Source organism: Prosopis cineraria, unplaced genomic scaffold, assembly GCF_029017545.1.
Source record: "Prosopis cineraria cultivar Desert tree isolate PC_DT_omini unplaced genomic scaffold, ASM2901754v1 PC501, whole genome shotgun sequence".
NCBI lineage: Eukaryota > Viridiplantae > Streptophyta > Magnoliopsida > Fabales > Fabaceae > Prosopis > Prosopis cineraria.
The window spans coordinates 5,761-24,078 of record NW_026555826.1 but is presented as its reverse complement, the minus strand read 5'-3'; the positions used below and the strand labels follow the sequence as shown (position 1 = coordinate 24,078).

General features: G+C 31.9%; 3 protein-coding genes and 1 pseudogene across 3 annotated transcripts; all 4 read left to right on the top strand.

Moving 5' to 3' along the window:
- The first annotated feature begins 2,494 nt into the window (after positions 1-2,494).
- Positions 2,495-3,281, top strand: LOC129297353 (glutathione S-transferase U17-like; annotated as a pseudogene).
- An 8,581-nt stretch (positions 3,282-11,862) lies between these two features.
- On the top strand, positions 11,863-13,216 carry LOC129297354 (glutathione S-transferase U18-like). The gene is made up of 2 exons (XM_054935689.1): positions 11,863-12,499; positions 12,650-13,216. Exons 1-2 carry the CDS (start codon positions 12,182-12,184, stop codon positions 13,025-13,027), a joined length of 696 nt encoding a protein of 231 aa, XP_054791664.1. The 5' UTR covers positions 11,863-12,181; the 3' UTR covers positions 13,028-13,216.
- A 707-nt stretch (positions 13,217-13,923) lies between these two features.
- On the top strand, positions 13,924-15,025 carry LOC129297357 (glutathione S-transferase U17-like). Its single transcript, XM_054935691.1, has 2 exons — positions 13,924-14,299; positions 14,393-15,025. The coding sequence occupies exons 1-2, from the start codon at positions 13,982-13,984 to the stop codon at positions 14,774-14,776; spliced, it is 702 nt and encodes a 233-aa protein (XP_054791666.1). The 5' UTR covers positions 13,924-13,981; the 3' UTR covers positions 14,777-15,025.
- A 1,534-nt stretch (positions 15,026-16,559) lies between these two features.
- Positions 16,560-17,608, top strand: LOC129297355 (glutathione S-transferase U17-like). Its single transcript, XM_054935690.1, has 2 exons — positions 16,560-17,008; positions 17,102-17,608. The coding sequence occupies exons 1-2, from the start codon at positions 16,691-16,693 to the stop codon at positions 17,483-17,485; spliced, it is 702 nt and encodes a 233-aa protein (XP_054791665.1). The 5' UTR covers positions 16,560-16,690; the 3' UTR covers positions 17,486-17,608.
- Positions 17,609-18,318: the final 710 nt, after the last annotated feature.

The window sequence follows — 18,318 nt, the reverse complement described above, 5'->3', positions numbered from 1 at the left end:
GATTCAATAATCGGTTCAGGTTTTAAAACTTTAAAATTATTCTTGCTGCAATTTTCACGAGCGCACTTGGATGAATAATATGAACCTTGGAAGAGCTCCTTTCAACAGAAGACACTGCAGAAGTGCATATAGGGTTATAGAATATGCAAATTGATTTTGACTTGAGCTCTCAGTGGCAGTCACGTGAAATAGTGTGTGTGTGTAAGGTATGGTACGTGCCATTCCCTTGCAACTCGCCAAAATAATTAGATTTTATATTTTGTATTTTGTGAAATAAATTTATTTCCTATCTAGGCAATCTAGACGATCCAGATTTAGACCTCGTTTGTTTTAACTTATTTTACAAAAAATATACTTATTTTTTGAAAGAACAATTATTTTGTGAATTTTTATAATATTTGTTTAAACTTTTAAAAATAATTAGATTATGAGAAAAAGTAAATATTTGATTATTTTAAGAAGTGACTTTGAGTAACTTTTAAAAATAATCTAATGCGATAAATAAAAGAGTGTATTTTAAATAAATGCAATATATAAAGATATCAAAAAAAATTTAAAATAATAGAATGATAAGTCATTTTCATAAAACATAAATCAAGGAATAAGTCATAAAATTTAAAAATAATTAACTAATAATTAATTTTTTATTATTGCAACCAAATATAAAACAAAGTTTGCTTTTTATAAAATGTTTATAAAATAAATCCCTTTTGACTAAATTGGCTCAATGGCCATGAAAAATATAGTTTCTATAAATTATAAATGAGATTTTTAAATGTTTTAAAATATGACCAGTTTATAAAATTAATTAAAGGTGATTTTTTCTTTTTATCCATAGAACAAATATATTATTAAAACATTTTGTATAAACTGGTCCATGAATATATCTTTTATAATTAACTAAATGATTTTAACCTTTACTAATTGAATCAAATCCTTGTACACAAGTCCATCATATCTTTCCCCCTTTCATAACCAGTTCTTTCCTTTCTTGGTAGGCAAAGAAATCAAAGTGATATTCACATATCGCTTTCTTGTTATCCTAACAATTACACATTTCTGTAAAAAACATCCCAACATGAGTAGTTCAATTTTGTTCCACTGCAAATGAGTCTCATTGCAAGGCTTCTTTGCTCAAAGATGAATATAAATCCAAAATTTTAATTGCAAAGGGGTATTTGATTCTCTATAATAAGTTAAAATATTCAGAATTTTTTACGGACTATGTGTGATTTGTTTTGGGTGAATGATTGTGTTTTTTTAATGTTTCTAATCCATGATAGTATATCAATGATATATAATTGTATATCACTTTATATATCATTGATAAATCATATCAGTAAAAATTTATCAATACCATTTAATTTTGTAGATATAGGGATGCTTGATCTTGCCATTTCTTATAATGAAAAATAAAATTTATTACTTTACGTATTTGATTCTTTATTATAAGTTAAGATATCTAGATTTTTCTACAAATTGCATTTGATCTATTTTAGGTAAATGATTATGTTTTTTTTTCTTGTTTCTAATCTATGATAGTATAGAAATTGCATATCACTGATAAACCATATAAGTGAAGACTTATTAACACCATTTACTTTTGTAGATACGAGGATGCTTAATATCGTCATTTTTTTTAAAGAGGGTCAAATGAAGCTCTTTGCCATCTTTGAGTATTTAAAAGAAAGTTTTCATAAAAAAAAAAGTATTTGAAAGGTCATATTATTTACAAAGAAGGTAGTTTTGTCATATAAAACCCAACTAAATATTAAAATGGCTGTAATACAAAATGTAACAAATGTTAGGTTGTTTATTGGATTTTGTTCTATAAAATGAGCTATATAGGCAAAAGCTCCATATATTTTTATGCAATCTTTAACTTATTTAAAAGTTACTTATTTTTTCATCTTAAACAAATGAGGTCTTGATATCAATAATTCACATTTAATATATAAAAGTTATAAAAAGATTTAATGTTAAACTTGTAGCGTATAGAATATATGTAAAAAGTCAATTTACAATATTAAACGTGGATCATTTATATTAAATTTAGATTGTTTAAATGATTGAACAATTTTTTATAATTTTTTATAATTTATATGCTGTTTTATTTTTAAAAATATAAAATATTTAATATTTAATATAATCAAAATTTCGGGACCCCAAGTACTGCTTTTCGCGTTTGAGTCCTTTTAATTTTTATTTTATTTTCCTTTGGTAAAAAAAAATATTTTATTTTTTATTTTTTGTCATTTTTAAAAAAGAATACAATAGATACGATATCTTGAATCAAATCCGGAGGGGGGCAGAGACAAATGCAAATTGCCATAGAGACAACTAATTGGGTCCTTGTCTGGCTCTGCTGGGTGGTTTGGTGAATTATGGCCATAGGTCTACCTATTAAATTTGGTGGGTCATGCTTGATACTTTTTCCTGCATAAAGTACAACACATCCCGTGCCTTTCTCCTTCTTAGATCATACAAGTTACTCATGGCAAACACTAACCTGAAGCTTCTGGGTGGCTAGTTCAGTCCATTTGTGTTGAGGGTTAGGATCGCCCTCAACATCAAGTCTCTGGAATATAAAAACATTGAAGAGACCTTGAACCCAAAAAGCCAGCTTCTTCTGCAGTCAAATCCTGTGCACAAGAAAATCCCAGTCCTCCTTCACGAAGACAAACCCATCTGTGAATCTAGAGTCATTGTCGAATACATAGACGAGGTTTGAAACTCTAGTCCCTCCATCTTATCAGCAGATGCTTACGATCGAGCCATGGCTCGTTTCTGGGCTGCCTACATCGATGACAAGGTATTGCTTAATTTCTCTCCTGATCTTTGTTTATCTTACTTTTATAATTCCCCTTTGGCTGACACTAATGAATTTTGCTGGGGATAGTTTTTTGCGGCCATGGTAAGCGTTGTACGTGTAGAAGATGAAGAAGGGAGGAAGCCATACTTGGAGGATGTGGAAGATGCGCTTGTGACAATGGAAGGTGAGTTGCAGAAACACAGCAGAGAAGGAAAGGGGTTTTATGGAGGGGGTGAGATTGGGTTGGTGGATATTACGTTAGGGAGCTTGATGTGTTAGTCGAGTGTGATAGAGACGATAAGTGGAAGGAAGATATTGGTTGAAGCGAAGCATCCAAGTTTGGTGAAATGGGCAGAGAGATTCTCATCTAATCCTAACGTGAAGGGGTTGATTCCTGAGACTGAGAAACTCCATAGAGTTTGTAAAGGCTCTTAAGATGAAGTGGAAAGCTGCTGCTTCTGCAAAGTAATGGAACTCATTTTCAAAGCTGCTGCTTTTGGGATGTCATAACAATTAATAAGCAGTTTCTTTCTTTGTTAATGGGACATTAACAGTCCTTCCGAAGCCACTGGATTACTTGATGGAAGCAGTTTTTAAAAAAACATTGTGTGGAATTTGAAATATTTTTATTTACAATTTATAAATAATGCATTTTATTATAAATTGTATATATTTTAGGGAAGCATCTCCCACTTATGGGGGAGCTCACAAGCTACTCTTAGATTTATCTTGAATATAATTAAAAAAAATTTATTTAAATAAATGATGAAGTGAGAAAGCAATCAAGTATTGAGATTTGATTGAATGCATGTTTAAATTAAAAAAAATCTGCAACAGAGGTTACACTCAATTGACATTAACAAATTAAGATTAGGAGAAAAGCTTATGACTGTAACAAGATTTATATTTGTATATTTTTTTAAGTAAGTTGGATAAATTAAAATTTATTTAGATGAATTGATTAAAAGCCTATTTATATATATATATATATATAATGATAAAAAAAGACATAAATTAATATATATATATATATATATATTAACTAATTTGTTCCTTTTAGAAAAAAATATTAAAATTTAGATTTTAAGAACAATATATGAAATGATAAATTATAAAATATTCAAATACATAAATTGATATTTTTAAGGAAAATAGCTAACATTCATCTACACATGTTGAATTGGTTTTAAAATATTGATTGATTAAGCTTAAAAAAAAATTAATTGGACTCTCTAGCTTTTTTGCTAGCATTATCATGCACACCATCAATTTTGTTAAGTTGAAGGTCCCTTTAACCCCTACATATCCATCTTCTGCATGGAACATCTTGGTCACCTCATTAAGCAAAACTGTAATGGGAAAACCTGAAAGCCTCTTAGTTTCACTAGTCATGGCCCATTCATCTCTCACCTATTTTTCGCTGACGACTTCATTCTTTTTATTGAGGCTTTCATGGAACAAATTGAGCTTGTCAAGCAGGTTATGCTCTCCTTTACAAAACTTCAAGACATAGGATTAAGCTTGGTAAGTCTAAAATGTTCTCCTCTTGAAATGTCCACTTCAATCAAGCTCGTGATCTTAGTTAGCATCTGGGCATTGGCCTTACTTTTAACTTTAAGAAATATCCTAGGGTTCCCCTCTTTCATTCTAAGGTGATCGAGCTTACCTTTGCCCTGATCATTCACAAAGTTAGAAAGAAGCTCTTTACTTAGAAAGCCAAATACCTCAACATTGCTATCCCTTCTCACCCTATAGAGACCTCTCTTCTACCCAAATGCATCCTTCATGAAGTAGAAAAGATTAGTAAAGACTTTCTTTAGTCTCAGAATCTCAATCAGCAACATGCATCTTATCTCTTAGGGTATGGTCTCTTAGGGTATGGTCACTAAAGCCAAAGATAAAGGTGGTCTTAGCATCAAAGACCTTGACCTGCAAAATTTAACTTTCGTTATGAAAATTTGTTTAGGTCTTCTATGTTACTAGAATGAACTTTGGGTCAATGCCTTCATGCTAAGTACGATTGCAGACATGGGACCATCCCTACTATTAAAAAGAAAGCTATCTCTCAACTCTGGCAAGGCATCACTACTAATTGGTATAAATTTTGGCTGGTATTGGCAAAAAGGTGCAGAGTGGCCTCAACGCAAAATTCTAGTAGGACCAATGGTCCCTCTTGACAAGCCCTTGGCTTAGTACCTCATTCGGAATTGGGATAGGGTTGACAATCAAGCTATTGTTAGGGACTTCGTCCTTGCAAATGGTTCCTGAAATGTTTATGCTTGGCATAATATTCTCCCACATTTGGTGCTTTAAAAACTTATGCATTTCAAGCCACCTAATAGCAATGAAATTGATTGCTTTTACTAAAGACTAGCTTTAGATTGCAATTTCAGTATCAAATCTACTTATAATTTCATCAAGAAGCAACAACATCATACTCTCGATCCTGTTAAGGGAAAAATCTAGAAATGCCCTATTCTGAAAGGGTGAAACACTTCATGTGGCTTGTCTACCATGAGAGGCTACCTACTAACTCCCTTAAAGCTAAGAGAGGAATCTTTAATAGTTACCTATGCCTATTTAACTATGACAGTGAGGAGAGTATCACTCATATTTTAAGAGACTATTCTTATGCAAGGGAGGTTTGGAGTGCTCTAATTTTAGCTAACCATTATTCAAATTTTTTCTTTGGAAATTTATAGGTTTGGCTTAAATGGAATGTCCAAAATGATTGAGGTAGGAGAATATGAAGTAGATGGCCTTGGATCAAGACTTTCACCACTGTCTACTGGATTCTTTAGAAAAACTGATGCAGCAAATTATTTAAACACAGACACATCATGTCTCTACCAGGGACTAGTATAAACATGACAGTATAAACATGACATCTTCCCTATCACACACCACGATACAGCCTCTTTATGGGTTCCCCTCCTGAAGGTAAAACTCATGTAGATGTGGATGGCTCCTCAGTTAATAATCATGCAGCCCGTAGAGGCATAGTATGGGATAGCTATGGTGAATGGGTGCTTGGTTTTTAGAAAGCACTCAAACCTCTATCAAGTCTTGAATCTGAGTTATGCATTACTCGAATAGGTCTAGAACTTTGAAACTTAAAGGTCTCACTAACTAGCAACTTTTCATAGATTCACTTGTCGCTTATAATTTGTTGTTTCGAGACTCAAGTACAGACCAGCCCCTGCGCAACGACATCATTGCCATTTATGAAATCATCTTTAAAGATAGAGAAGTGGAGATTTTTCATACCAATCACAACAACATCCAGTGTGCAAATACTCTTCCAAAGGCATGTACGATGTGGGTTTTAAAATAAAATTAGTCCATGCTATTCCTCTTAACTACCATAGGCACGTTATAAAGGCTAGTTAACTTGTCTGTTTGTTAGTTTTCTTCCAAGCTTTGCTGGCCATGTATTAGAAAAAAAATTGATAATGATAATTTTATCAATCTACATCCATTCTTAATTAGTACAAAGTCTAGAGATTTTGAACTTGAGATGACAACCAGGAGCTCAAAGAACCCATAACTAGAAGATACCAAAACAAGAACAATGACTACTACTGCAAAGTATACATTTTACATCCTCAATTTACATCACTTCTTATAAAAGTGATATAAAAAATAGACGGTAATAATTTTGTAAATAAGTGTTGAATATGTAAAATTACTCACGTTCTTTTTTTTTAAAAAAAAAAAAAGCAACGTGGTAAGTTATTCACGTCATTTTTTTAAAAAAAGGGGATGTGGATTATAAAAAATAAATTATTTTAAATTATTAAATTTTGAACATTTTTCATGTCGCTTTTTTAAAAAAGTGATGTGGATAACTTTTCACGTTGCTTTTTTTTTTTAAAAAAAGGACGTGAATTATAAAAAATAAATTATTTTAAATTATTAATTTCTAAACATTTTTATGCCGCTTTTTTTAAAAAGCAATATAGATTGTAGAAAATAAATTATTTTAAAATATTAATTTATTCGCATTTTTAACGTTGCTTTTTTTAAAAAAGTGACATAAATTTCAGTCAGCTTTTTTTAAATCAAATCTAGCTCCTCCCTAGCTCCATCATTTTGTATTTTAAAATTTAAATTCGATGGCAGCACGTTTCTCTTCTCCTTCCCACTGCAGATCTCGCCTCTCCTCCGCATTACAAGTCTCTCTTTTCTTTCCCATAGCATTGAGATATACCACTAACAAATTGAATAAAGACCCAAGGCTAGCATTCAACGATGAGCATTTGACAGATAACTTTTTCTTCTCCTTGTCTCCTCCTCTTTCTGCCATTTGAAGGACAGCTTTGAGACCCACGATCAAGATTCATAGCTTCTCCTCCTCTTCCCCCCGAGGTAGCAAGCAATATTTGGTTAGTATTACTTTCACCTACAAAGTCTTTTTTTTTGTAGATATTTCTGACATCTATTTGAGCATTCTCCATTATTTTTGGTTGTTTCATCAATTTTGGTATAGTTTTATTTTTCTTTTATTTTGCTTTTAAGTCTATGAAATCTATAGTTAGTTGAAATGATGAAATAAAAATGACAGATATTTAATTTTAAATTATTTTAATATTTGTTTTAGGATAAACTGTGTCTATAAACCACGTCGCATTTTGTGAAACAAGGACAGGGATTCTCCAAAAACCATGTCCTTTTTTTACAAAAAGCGACTTGGTTTCTCAAAAAAAAAATGTTCCTCACAAAATAATGTGGATAAGTTAACTTTCTATATTGCCCAGATCTATGTTCTCTATAACAAGGACGTGAAATGCTTTAACAAAGCAATATAAAAGAGGTTTTTTTTATGTTTTTATTAGTAGTGGGCGAGACATACAAGAAGCCAACGAGATTGCAGATTCTAGAGCCTAATGATGAGCAACAAGCTACACGACAAGAGAATCCCACGACCTTTACAAATGAAAGAGAAGCAAATGGAACAGACACCATGAGCCTTGAAACACAACCTCCACAAGCGACAATGGCAATGAGCATAGACATAGTTAACAACAACGACAATGAGAGGTTGGATGCAACAATTGGTGTTTGAAGGGGAGACACAACAAAAACAAAGCAGCAGGTAAGTGAGGCGAGAGGGCAATGAGAGATAAATCTAATATAAAAAATATTAAATGCCCCTACTCACTTCAAAGTAAGTGTTGAAAAGCTCTACTAATGAGTTTCTACTGAATCAAGCATTCGCTTAAAATTCTTATGAATGTTTTTAAAAAAATTAGTTTTTTTCTTATAATTTTAATTTAGTTATGAGTTAGTCCCTAAACTTTGACTAGTTGTAATTCTATTTCTAAAAATTTAATTCAGTTATAACCCAATCTCTAAACTTTGACTCTCGCAACTCAGTCCTTATATATTTAATTTTTTAAATGTTGGTCTTTATATCTTAAAAAAAGATTATAATTATTTGCTAAAATTTATTACTAGTATTTTAAATTACTAAATTCTTTTAATCTTTATAAATATTAAAATTTTAAATATTTTTTATCTTTATAATTTTATTTGTAAAATATAGACTGGTATTTAAATGGTTGAAATTATAAAAATTAAGTTACAATTGAGTTAAAACTATAAGGATTGAGTTATAATGAGTGAAAATTTAAAAACTGAATTACAACTAAATCAAAATTACAGGAATCAAATAATTATTTTTTCAATGTTTTTTCACCCAAACAAAATTTTTCATCTTGTAATCGGCTCCAGAAAAAAAAAATTATGGCCAGAAGTCACTAAAAGCCCGTTCAAGAGCAATCCAAACATAACCTAGAAAGTTATTTCGAATGAATATAGGCAAATGCGACTAAACTTTCTATTTAATTGTAAGATTATCTTTGTGATATTTTAAAAATCACTTTGCGCACTTATCTCTCTACGGTTTCTTCTCATTATGGTTTTCCCCCCTTCCATAGTTGTTTTTAACACTTACAATGAGATTATCCTATAAAACTAACAAAATATTCTTTGAAAAATCACTCTAAAGTCCCACTAATTGAATAAATGCCTGTGAAGTTCCAGGGACTTAGTTGCAATTAACCTCCTCCTCCTCCTCCTTCTTCTTATTCTTTTTTTGAAATGACAGATAAGCCTACGTCCCTGGTGAACCAAACTCCTTTGTACGCATCAGCCTTCCGCAAGTACTCCTTCCACATCCAGAGCACTAACATCTCAAATATAAGAAGCTTGTTGAATAAACTAGGCAGAAGATTTTCCCTTGATGATCATCTCCCTCCATACCCATATGAATGCGACCCTTGTTTCTTCCCACAAGACCAGCTATATATCCAGTTCAAAGCTCAGTGATAAACACTAAGGGCAGTACTTCAAATGCATTTGAAGGATTTAAGGTTGAAAATTTCTCGAATAATGATTTGAGCAAGATGGGCAGTGTGAACAGTTCTCGGCAGCAAGTGGATGGGTTTCAGAGTTATAATGGAGTAATGGAGTTGTCGACGGCCACCGTGACTTCATTGGAAAGTAAAAATTTCTTCAAGGATTAAGACCTCAAGCACCATCTCAAGCGCATCCTTACGATTGAGATTAGGACAAAGCTTTCGAGAGATTGGGCTACAGAGCCGAAAAGGTGCGAGAGAGGGAAGTGGGACAGGAAGAAGTTAGTACCAACCAGACATTGAATTCGTTTGGCTAGATTATGTATACTAATTGCAGATGGGTTTGATTTGATTGGAGTGAAACAGGGGCTTGAGATTGGGAGTGGATTTTCTGGCAGGGAACATATCGTTCTTTCTATTGATTTCAGGGTCATGGCGAGTTCAGTGATAATTGAGTAACCACCGGCGAGAATGGTCGGGGTCCTCGGGGATGAACGAGAAATGCTGAAGCTGGTCCTGGGAGACCTCACGTGGACAATTTTATCATTTCATGAAAAATTTAATTATAGCTAAGTCTCATCGATCTCACAAGCATTTATGTAATTTGCGGGATTTTAGGATAATTACAATTATTGTAGGGGATTTTGGAGTAATTTTCCCAATTTTTCTAAAAAAATATACATTCACAAAACATATAAAATAAATAATATAAGAGATTATATAATAAATAAAGTGATGGCTACCAAATACCAACACATCTAAAACAAGATTCAGATAAAGATAAATTGTAACACTATATTCTTTTTTAAAGAAAAACGAGCATGAAATTAAACGGGATCTCATCATCATCTTATTTTCCCCCTAGCCAAACAAGTGAAACAAGCAGGAACCAATCATAATCCATGTGAACAGATTTTTTTAAATTATATTGGCTAATATCCTAAAAAACTTGCTAAATATATCATGAATATCTTTAATATATTTATTTAATGTGACTATATATTTTATTATTCAAATTTAAGATTTTATGATAAGTTAGTTTAACTTCCCCAACTAATTGAACCAATCGCCTACTAATTAGTAGATTTTAATAGTATCACTTTGTCTTTAAACAATAAAAAATATTATAACCGATGCAAATTTAAAAGACTAAATTTATAAAAATTAAAATTTAAGAACTAAAATGATAATAAGACAAACTTAAAGAATTAAAATTTTTATTATCTATTAATTAAATGTTATTATAAATTAAGGGAGAATTATATTGAAGGACCAAGATATAAGAATATTTAACCTAAAATGAAAATTATATTTCAGAGCTTGTAATTTGGCCATGCCCAATTGGTTAATTCTAGTAAGCTCAACAAATTTTAGGATTGGGCTTGATGAGATAATGCATTTTTTACATTTAGGAAAAGGACTAAATAAAAAACATTTTGCATTTTAAAAACACATAAGGATATTAAATGTTAAATAATTTTTAAGTTTTAGATAATTTATATTAAGATACCATATATTTCATCACATTATTATATATTTTTTGTAAAAAATTAAAAACATTTATATTGTAATATTTTTATTATTTTCAATCTTCAAAATATCACAAAATAATATTTAAAATATATTTTAATGTTGACTTTTAAATTTTAAGACCCACACATGTTTTTTAAAAAAAAATTTTAAGTCTTCTACATCATTTAAATATTCTAAAAAATATATTTAATATTTTTATAAAATGAAAATAAGTAATTTTAAAGTACAAAGGAGGTTAAATTAATTTTTAGAACAAGAAATTGATAATTTCAGTATTTAATAAGCTCGATTAAAAAATATTTTTTATTTTTAATAAAATAAAAATTATTCATTTTGAAGTAAAAGGCAAATTAAAATTAATTTTTAAAATGAAAAAAATGATAATTCGGTATTCCCCGGCTCTGACATTCCTCCAAGTGTGAAGGGTTATATATAAAGAAAACTTTCACGTGATTTGTTTTTTATATGTAAACAGAACAATTTTTCAGAAATATTTATGATTTTTTTTTTTTAAAATTGCCTTTCACAAAATCATAATTTATTTTTTTCAGAAACAAATATTTTAGTTTAAAATTTTTAAAGTCTGACGTGTAAGTGTTAGAATTAATTATTTTTAAATTGTGTAAGATAGTTAAAATCTGTTTTTATATACTCTCTTCATTAAAAAATGTAAAATATTTTTAATCTTTTCAAGTATAATCATTATTTTTTTTAAAGTGTCTCTATTGATAATGATTTTATGTTTATTATAAGATATTTAATAGGGATAAATATAAAAAAATAAAATTAATTTAAAAGTAAGTAATCACTTTATTGAAGGTGAGATTCGAATAAAAATATTTTATCTTTTTAAACAGAGAAAGTGTATATATATTATAAAACGGAGGAAGCATAATTCAACAAAAATTATTTACAGTAATTATTATTTTTACTTGACCCAAAGAAATAAAGCAATAATTAAGAATTAAGAATATTTTAAAAAATGAATGCAAAGTAAAATGTTGACCTGATAAACAATTGAGTGAGTGATAAAATTAAAATCAGTGAGAACGTCTTTTCAGTGGACCTAATAAACAATTGAGTTAGTGATAAAATTAAAATTAGTCAGCATAGTTGTTCGCTTTCTTAGCCATGTAATCAGATTCAGACCAATCTCATATGAGCAGATATTTGATCTCATCCAATGGGGCGACCATTTTCTGATGAGAAGAGCCATTCGATCTTTATGAGTCTCGGTGCATAGATAGAATCATTTCAGTGTCTTTTTGGCCTTTTATTGCATCGAAAGGATCCCTGTATTGTCGACGAAGCTGATGATGTGGCCAGATTCATAATATTCGAAAATGACGAGGGATAGTCCAAAAATTTAAGAATAGACCTACTAGATCGAACCAATTTGTGTGTGATTAGTTATCAGTGTGATTTGGGTCGTTGTTGAAGTTCCGGTCTCCAGATTGCTTCTGGTAGAGCAATCCTGATGCCGGAGAGTGAACTGAAGCTTCTGGGCAAATGGTCGAGCCCTTTTTCGATGAGGGCGAAAATCGCTCTTAATATCAAATCTCTTGAATACGAGTACTTTGAAGAGCACATGAAACCGAAGAGCGATCTTCTTCTTCAGTCCAACCCGGTCTACGCCCTAATCCTAGTTCTTATCCACCATGGAAACCCCGTCTGCGAATCCCTCATTATTGTCAAATACATCGACGAGACTTGGTCCTCTGGCCCCTCTATCCTCCCCTCCGATGCTTATGATCGTTCAATCGCTCGATTCTGGGCGGCTTACATCGATGACAAGGTATTTCCCTTCCCAACAACAGAGAATGTATTTCTGAGAAAAAAATTTACCTATTTTCCATCCAGTTCTGACTTTGTAGGTTTCTGAGTTTAATCTCTTCCTTTCTGGGCCATTCCTTCTGAATGAGAGCTGTTTCTCTAATTGTGATAGTGGTTTCCCTCGATGAAAAGCATTCTGACTGTTGAAGATGAGGAGGCAAGACAGCCATACTATGAGACAATGGATGAAGTGATTAGGAGGATAGAGGATGCGTTTGGGAAAATCAGCAAAGGAAAGCCCTTTTTTGGTGGAGACCAGATTGGATTCCTGGACATTGCTTTTGGAAGCCACCTGGGCTGGCTCAGTGTTGTCGAAACTTTGTGTGGAAGAAAGTTTCTTGTTGAGGCAAAAGCTCCTTCTCTGGTGGATTGGGCTGAGAAATTTGCTGCTGATCCTGCTGTCAAGGGACTCATACCTGAAACTCATGAACTCATAGAGCTTTCCAAGTCCCTTCAGATCAAATGGAGGGCTGCAATTGCCAAGAAGTAGAATTTGTGGAGACTGTTTGCTTGCGGGTGTAGATAATCTCTCTGTTCTTGTATGGTTCAATAAAATGATGCTCTATTGTTCTGCGTGTTTCTTACAAGTTTGCTTGAATTTCCTTCTCACTTTTGGGCTGTACTGTCCTTTGTAGCAGGAATTTACATCAATAAATACTATAGATTTAATTCTAGATGATTTCAGAGTCAAATTACAATGGCTGTCTTACTGTCATTTGAAGAAATAACATGTCTCTGCAATGTACTTTCAAAACACTTTACTTCTGTTGCTTGAATTTGAAAATCGAAGTGAAACTTGAGCATTTTCTGATATTTTAGACTATGTAGGCTGTAGACAACATTATAGGGAATTGTTAATTATCTTGCCACAATTTTCGCGAGAGCTACTGGATGAATAATATGAATCTTGGAAGAGCTCCTTTCGATAAGAGACACTGCAGATAAGATTAATAGATTATGTAAACTAATTTGAGTTGATCCGTCACTGGCACTGTGCACTTGAAACAGTATGAAGGTATGACATGTCAAATGTGCTTGCTTTTCTTCCCATGCTTTTCATGTTTGACCCCTTTTAATTTCGGTTTTTTTTCTTTTTTTTTCTTTTTTAAAGTAAAAGACTAAAAGTTCAAAGAAATGACATTAACTCATATCATCGAAATTAAGCACAGAGAATACAGTATATACAATATCTTAAATCTAATCCGGACAAGTGGCACAGACAAATGCGAAGAACCCAAGAAACATTTTTTTATTTTCGACACGGTTCTTGATCCTTATCTAGTTGTGTTAGGTGGCTCAGTAATTATAGCCCTAACTATTAAATTTGACTAGTCACACTTGACGGTTTTTTGTTTTTCCTACATAAACACCTCTGGGCTTGTACTGGCCTCACAATAATTTTTCACATCCTGTGTTTTTCTCCCTCAGTTTATACTTGTAACTCATGGCAAACGCTGAGCTGAAGCTCCTGGGTAGCTGGTTTAGTCCATTTGTCTGGAGGGTTAAGATCGCCCTCAACATCAAATCTGTGGAATATGAAAACGTTGAAGAGACCTTGAACCCAAAAAGCCAGCTTCTTCTGCAGTCAAATCCTGTGCACGAGAAAGTCCCAGTCCTCCTTCACGGAGACAAGCCCATCTGCGAATCTAGAATCACTGTCGAATACATAGACGAGGTTTGGAACACTGGTCCCTCCATCTTACCAGCAGATGCCTACGATCGAGCCATGGCTCGTTTCTGGGCTGCGTACATCGATGACAAGGTATTATATTACTTTACTTAATCCCTTTCCTGAGCGGTGTTTGTCTACTGTTATTCCCATTTGGTTGATACTAATGAATTTCACTGGGGATAGTGTTTCGTGGCCATGAGAAAAGCTTTGCTCGAAGAAGATGAAGAAGCGAGGAAGCCATACTTGGAGGAAGTGGAAGATGTGTTTGTGACAATGGAAGGTGAGCTGCAGAAATATTGCAAAGAAGGAAAGGGATATTTTGGCGGGGATGAGATCATTGGATTGGTTGATATTACCTTTGAGAGCTTGATGCGTTGGTTGAGTGCACTAGAGACGATGAGTGGAAGGAAGATGTTGGTTGAAGGGAAGCATCCAGGTTTGGTGAAATGGGCAGAGAGATTCTCATCTGATGCTAACGTGAAGGGGTTGATTCCTGAGACCGAGAAACTCATAGGGTATGCAGAGGCTCTTAAGATGAAGCTGAAGGCTTCTGCCACTGCAAAGTAATGCAACTCGTTATTGTGAACTGCCTCTGGTCTTTCTTTACGTTAATTTTGTTTTCTTTTAGGCTTGTGGGATGTTGTGGTAATAATAATAATGATAATAATACTAAAAAATAAACAGCTCCTTTTTGGTTATGCTATATGAAGTTAAATTTCAGTAAACATACATTAAATTGGGCTAGTGATTGTTATCAAATTTTATTTTCCCTCCTATTCTCATTTAGTAAAAATTATACATTAGATTTTGATTTGATGGATATTTGTTTGAATTTAACAATGGGGTAAAATTATTTTAACTTTAATTGTTTAGAATTTAAAATAAATTTTTTAAAAATTTAAAATTTAAATTATCTCTAAATCTATAATTCAAAATTTAAATTATATATTAATCAAAAGAAAACCAACGAACATGGGGCATTGCTAAGGACAATAAAATTTAAGGGTATATTTGGCAAGTGGTTGTCCCAAACAAATATTAAATACACATAATAGTAGAGTTGAAATTCAGAAACTGCTTCTCCCCTGCTGACGCCAAAACTTGATTCTGAGGCAAATAATTGATTATGAGAAAATGGGATGTTTGGATGTTTTTAACTAAACTATGGTTTTGGTCAAATAATTGATTCTAGAAGCAAACCAGACAGCACTAAGTTTGAGTTGACCCGTTACTAGCACTGTGCTCGTCAAAGATATGTCATATGTGCTTGTTTTTCTTCCCATGCTTTTCGGAACTATCTTGGATGCACATCAGGGTGATGCAATCTGTGGATGATCCGCATTTAAAAAAATAATTTAATATTTTTATTTTATATTTTTAAAAATAAAAATTCTAAAAAAATTTTAATAAATATTTTTTGACTAATATTAAAATTTTTATATTTTTATATATTGACTATTCAGATGTATTCTGTACAATTTAAATTTAAAATTTTTAACTTATAATTTTTTAAAAAATATTTTTTAAAAGTTATAATTAAAATATTATATATTTTATTTTTAAATATTATATTCATCAAAATAAAAAATAAAAAATTTAAATTTAGACCTTACAAATAAACATTTAATATCGAATATAAACTGTCCAAAATATATGTAGATAATCAATTTAAAAAGTTATAATATTAAATTAAGCTGTCTAAATTAAATCAATACTATTCAAATTGATAATGAACCTATTTATAAAAATTATAAATTTTTATTTTAATAAATATAAATTTAAATTTAAATTAAAAAATTTAGGCTATTCAGATTTAATCTGAATGGCCCAAATTTATTTTAATGGATGGGCAGCAAAGACGGACCTTTCATGCTTTCCATCTTTGACTCCTTTAAATTTCAGTTTTATATTTCTATTTTTTTTCATTTTTAAAGTAAAAGACTAAAAGTTCAAAGAAATGACTTAACTCATATCATCAAAATTAAACACAGGGAATACAGCCGTTACAATATCTTAAATCTAATCCGGACAGGGCGCCGAGACAAATGCAAAGTGCCCAAGAAACATTTATTATTTTCAACTCGATTCTTGATGGGAGGATAATCTCTCCATTTCTTTCTCTTCTTTTCCTCCTACTTTTCTTATCTCAACCATTTATATTATTTTATTAAATAATTTTTTAAAATTATAAAATTAATAAATAATTGAGAGGTTCTATAATTCTTAAAATAATTATTTAATAAAATAATATGAGTGATTGAGGTGGCGGAAGCAGAGGAAAACGGAGAGAATCTCCTTCGCTCTTGATCCTTATATATCTGGTCCTCTTAGGTGGCTCAGTGGATTATAGGTTTACCTACTAAATTTGATTTGACTAGTCACACTTGATCGTTCTTCCTACATAAACACCTCATTCTTCCTTAGCTTGTATTGGCCTTCACAGTAACATTTTTCACATCCTGTGTTTTTCACTAGTTACTCATGGCAAACGCTGAGCTGAAGCTCCTGGGTAGCTGGTTTAGTCCATTTGTCTGGAGGGTTAAGATCGCCCTCAACATCAAATCTGTGGAATATGAAAACGTTGAAGAGACCTTGAACCCAAAAAGCCAGCTTCTTCTGCAGTCAAATCCTGTGCACGAGAAAGTCCCAGTCCTCCTTCACGGAGACAAGCCCATCTGCGAATCTAGAATCACTGTCGAATACATAGACGAGGTTTGGAACACTGGTCCCTCCATCTTACCAGCAGATGCCTACGATCGAGCCATGGCTCGTTTCTGGGCTGCGTACATCGATGACAAGGTATTATATTACTTTACTTAATCCCTTTCCTGAGCGGTGTTTGTCTACTGTTATTCCCATTTGGTTGATACTAATGAATTTCACTGGGGATAGTGTTTCGTGGCCATGAGAAAAGCTTTGCTCGAAGAAGATGAAGAAGCGAGGAAGCCATACTTGGGGCAAGTGGAAGATGTGCTTGTGACAATGGAAGGTGAGCTGCAGAAATATTGCAAAGAAGGAAAGGGATATTTTGGCGGGGATGAGATCATTGGATTGGTTGATATTACTTTTGGGAGCTTGATGCGTTGGTTGAGTGCAATAGAGACGATGAGCGGAAGGAAGATGTTGGTTGAAGAGAAGCATCCAGGTTTGGTGAAATGGGCAGAGAGACTCTCATCTGATGCTCACGTGAAGGGGTTGATTCCTGAGACTGAGAAACTCATAGGGTATGCAGAGGCTCTTAAGATTAGACTGAAGGCTTCTGCCACCGCAAAGTAATGCAACTCGTTATTGTGAACAGCCTCTGGTCTTTCTTTACGTTAATTTTGTTTTCTTTTAGGCTTCTGGAATGTAATAATAATAATAAATAATAATAAGCAGCCCCGTCCTTGGTTAATGCTATATGAAGTTATGAATGCTCTTGTGAAATAGTCAAGGCCGCCCCGCTTGACTTTTTGTTGGGTGTTGTGACTTATTTTATATTAAATTATTAACGGTGATAATGGACTAATTAATAGTAGTAACAAAAAATGTATAATAATAATACTCCCTCCAATCCTTCCTTTTTAAATTATAAAATATTTTTAAAAGAGTTTTTCATCATAAAATATAAAATAATTTAGGTAAATTAAAATTTCATTAAATACATTAATTTTAATATTATCTTTTCTTTATATAAAATTAATTTTCATCCCTTCTCTCTTCAATATATTAAATGATAGTATTTTTAAAAATTTATATTTTTAGTTTTTAAAAATAAAATTGTTAAGTGTATTTAATAAAATTTATTAATATGTGAGATGTTATCTAAAAATATTTTATAATTTAGGATGTAGGGGCATAATTTTTGTTGGGTAATGAATAAAGTGAAAGCTACCAACATATTTAAAACAACATTAAGTGAAGAAAGATAAATTGCAACATTATTCTTGTTGGCCCAAAAAAATTGTAACCTATTCTTTTTTTAAAAAAGCATAAATGTAAAAAGGATTTAATAATCACTTTATTATTATAGGAAAACTGGCATTAAAGTACAGTCCGAGCATATTATTAAAACTAGAGGTTTAAATGAAATTAGGTTTGTTTGTGAATGCACCTAACCAGTCTTGAAT

Bases quoted from the DNA above. Each gene is read 5' to 3' on its own strand.
- LOC129297354 (XM_054935689.1), top strand. From the start codon at position 12,182: ATGCCGGAGAGTGAACTGAAGCTTCTGGGCAAATGGTCGAGCCCTTTT. The intron at 12,500-12,649 runs GTATTTCCCTTC...TAATTGTGATAG, and splicing joins CGGCTTACATCGATGACAAG to TGGTTTCCCTCGATGAAAAG.
- LOC129297355 (XM_054935690.1), top strand. From the start codon at position 16,691: ATGGCAAACGCTGAGCTGAAGCTCCTGGGTAGCTGGTTTAGTCCATTT. The intron at 17,009-17,101 runs GTATTATATTAC...CACTGGGGATAG, and splicing joins CTGCGTACATCGATGACAAG to TGTTTCGTGGCCATGAGAAA.
- LOC129297357 (XM_054935691.1), top strand. From the start codon at position 13,982: ATGGCAAACGCTGAGCTGAAGCTCCTGGGTAGCTGGTTTAGTCCATTT. The intron at 14,300-14,392 runs GTATTATATTAC...CACTGGGGATAG, and splicing joins CTGCGTACATCGATGACAAG to TGTTTCGTGGCCATGAGAAA.